The sequence below is a fragment of the Belonocnema kinseyi genome, chromosome 4 (assembly GCF_010883055.1).
Source record: "Belonocnema kinseyi isolate 2016_QV_RU_SX_M_011 chromosome 4, B_treatae_v1, whole genome shotgun sequence".
NCBI classification, from domain to species: domain Eukaryota; kingdom Metazoa; phylum Arthropoda; class Insecta; order Hymenoptera; family Cynipidae; genus Belonocnema; species Belonocnema kinseyi.
In genome coordinates this window covers 95,231,059-95,234,094 of record NC_046660.1, presented here as the reverse complement: position 1 = coordinate 95,234,094, position 3,036 = coordinate 95,231,059, and the positions used below count along the sequence as shown (strand labels likewise).

The window sequence follows — 3,036 nt, the reverse complement described above, 5'->3', positions numbered from 1 at the left end:
AAATAAGTTGATATTCCAAACAAAAAATGTTTGAATTATAAATTGAACATAACATGATTTTTTAACCAAATAAGATTTTTGATTAAAAAAAGAAAAATACTTCGACCAAATTGTTGGATTTTTTACCACAATAATATCATTTTCAACAAAATAGTTAAAATATTAATCAAAACAGATTTTTCAGTCAATACAATTTTCAACTAAATAATAAAATTTGTAACCAAAAAATAATTGACATTGTTTCATACTTTTTTCAATTGATGTATTAATTTGAATTAAGATGAATTCTAATTAAAAATTTATTACCAAACAGTCTAATTTGCAAGTAAATCGATAATATTAATCTATAATATTAAATTTTAATGCATACTTACTAATTTTATTGAAAAATTTAATTATTGAGTTATTATTAAATTGCTTACCTAAACAGTTGGCAAAATTTGAAGTTTCAATAAACTACTTTGAACAACTTTTTTAGAATAAATAATCAATTAAACGGTAATCACAATCCATTCTTGCTTTTTAATGTTTTCTATAATTGCAAGTTATTTGTACCATTTTATTTTGATAAACCCCATTGGATTTTCATTGTCCCAGTATTGGCTAGCTTAAAAAATAGCTTAAAAAATATCCATTCATATTAATTAACTATAAAATTAATAATGTATTCAACTAATGTGTTAGTCACTTATTATAACGGTTTTTGTACAAAAAATTCCAATTCCACATATTAAAATTGTGTTTATGTGGGTTAGCTTTTCCTAACTGGCCCAGTAATGGTTAGTTTGCCTTTGACTGAAAAATAGATTTTTTTTAAATAACTTTAATAAAATTTTTTAATAAATTTAATTTTTCTAATAGCCTCCCATCTTCAACACGTTTTTTAAGCGCCCGTATGCCCATAAAAAATTGCTTGTGACACGATTTGCACAATTCATTTAAAAAATGGACACTATCTGTCAGACTATGACACCTTCCTTAGTAAAATCCACCTACCAGATATTTTGTTCAAAAATACTGGTAGATAACACTTTCAATATTTCAGACCAGTATTCTCATTAATAACATTTCAACCATATTGAATAAGGCTGAAAAGGGCGTCTACATTTTCCCTCTCTGATTCTTTTTCCCGGCCAATTTCCGCCTCGTCTGCAGCAAGTAGCATAGGTTCAATCAATATAGTCCCTCTGTCGGCCGTATGCTCTAGAACCATCTCGTTCACAAGTTCTTCACGAACCAAATCATCCTGCTTGAACGGACTTTGTCTTTTGTTTGACTTTGGCCTCTGCGAGTGTATCCTCATATGCCTCTTCAAATCATACTTGCCAATAAATCGCGCCAGGCAAACATCGCAACCAAATGGCTTTCCTCCATTATGAGTCCACATGTGGCGTCTCATCGCAGAACTAAACGTAAATGCCATACCACAAACTGTACACACATAAGGTTTCTCACCCGTGTGTAAAAGACTGTGATCCTTTAGAGTCGCTTTCTGATTGAAACTCTTTCCGCAAACTTCGCACGTATGACTCCGTGGATTCGAGTGGACAGATTTCACGTGATTCAGAAGATTACCCTGCTGCGAAAAATGTTTGTTGCATGCAATACACTTGTATGGTTTTTCTCCAGTGTGCACTCTCCGATGAGTTTCCAGAGTTCGGTTGTTGAGAAAGCGTTTTCCGCACACGTCACAAGGATACTTTGGAAGGTGGAGACTTAGCGGATCTAAATGAGACATCAGATGGCGCTTGTAGTTCCCTTTGTGGTTAAACACTCGCGAACACTGACTGCATTGATATGCTGGTCCGTGAGTATGAGTCGATAAATGAATTTCTAATTCGGATTTGAGTTTGTAACGAACACCACATTTCGGACAACGATGTCTCGGGAAATCTGCGTGACAGACCATGTGTCTCTTCAGGTATCTTTTCGTCGCATAAGTCTTATTACAGATGAAGCAAGTATAGGGAAACTGTCCAGTGTGGGTCTTGACATGTGATCTCAATTCTCGACGACTTTCGCAGTCCTTTTCACATACGATACAGAAGAATGGGCCTGTACTGGGTACATGGTTTTCCACTATGTGAGTCAAAACTCTTGAGAGTTCGCTATAGTTTTGCAAACAAAGGGTGCATTGATACTCCACTTGGTCTTTGTCCTTTTTTATTTCCTTGATCCTCGTTATCGTGTCGTTGAGGCTGCCCACTATATCGTCTTTTGGACCGATAAAATATTCAGAATCAGACTCTTCACTGTCAAATGAATTTTCACGTCTTCTGTTCTCGTTCATTTCTTGGTTCCCATTGTTCTCAGTGATGAAAGTTGGATCGCCATCAGATGCTTGTAACTTAGCATTCTCTACGTTTGGATCTTCCAGGTTATCTCCCTCCAGATGTGAGTTTACCAGGGCTTCGATAACTTCTACAGACTGCAAATTATTTGATGGTTCGTTTGCTGCATTAGTTTGAAGACACTCTGAGTGTTTAAATTTAGTAGTGGTTTCTAAACTGATTTCCGGATTGTCAAGAACCGATTGAATTGCGTCTCTATTTAGTACAGAACTTATCGTTTCGTCAGGAATATATGCTATTGCGTATTGTATAGCGCTGGAGTTGAAAATATTTGTGATGTCATTGCTTTTCTCATCTTTTAGGAGTTGAATACTTTGAGGTTCGAGGCAAATGTTCTGCAGTGTGGGACCTAGCATGTCATTTGTAACTTCTAATATTTGAATGGCTTGTTCCTTCGAAACATTCAGATCCGTGTAGTTGATAAAATCCTCTGGAGTTTCCGGCGATTCTGCATCTACGATATTCACGCGGTCATTATCGAAAATCTCTTCCTGAAATAATAAAATTTTACATTGAAAAACTATACACCACTTGCCACAATAACTTTTATTTGAATGTAAGATAGTTTATGGATCAACATTAGAAAGTTCAAACTCAGTTCAAGATATTTTAAAATATTATTCAAGATTTCAAGTACAATAAAAATTCACAAATTTATTAAACTAGTATTTTTAATCGAAGTAAT

General features: G+C 34.4%; 1 protein-coding gene across 2 annotated transcripts in view; it reads right to left on the bottom strand.

Moving 5' to 3' along the window:
- Positions 1-807: 807 nt before the first annotated feature.
- The window catches only part of LOC117172096 (zinc finger protein 2 homolog), a 12,629-nt gene continuing 10,400 nt past the window's right edge, over positions 808-3,036 (bottom strand). For both annotated transcript variants that reach the window (XM_033359870.1, XM_033359871.1), the window contains one exon: positions 808-2,842. In XM_033359870.1, coding sequence (XP_033215761.1) covers positions 1,070-2,842 — 1,773 coding nt within the window. In that variant the 3' untranslated portion in view covers positions 808-1,069. The remainder of the gene's footprint in view (positions 2,843-3,036) is intronic.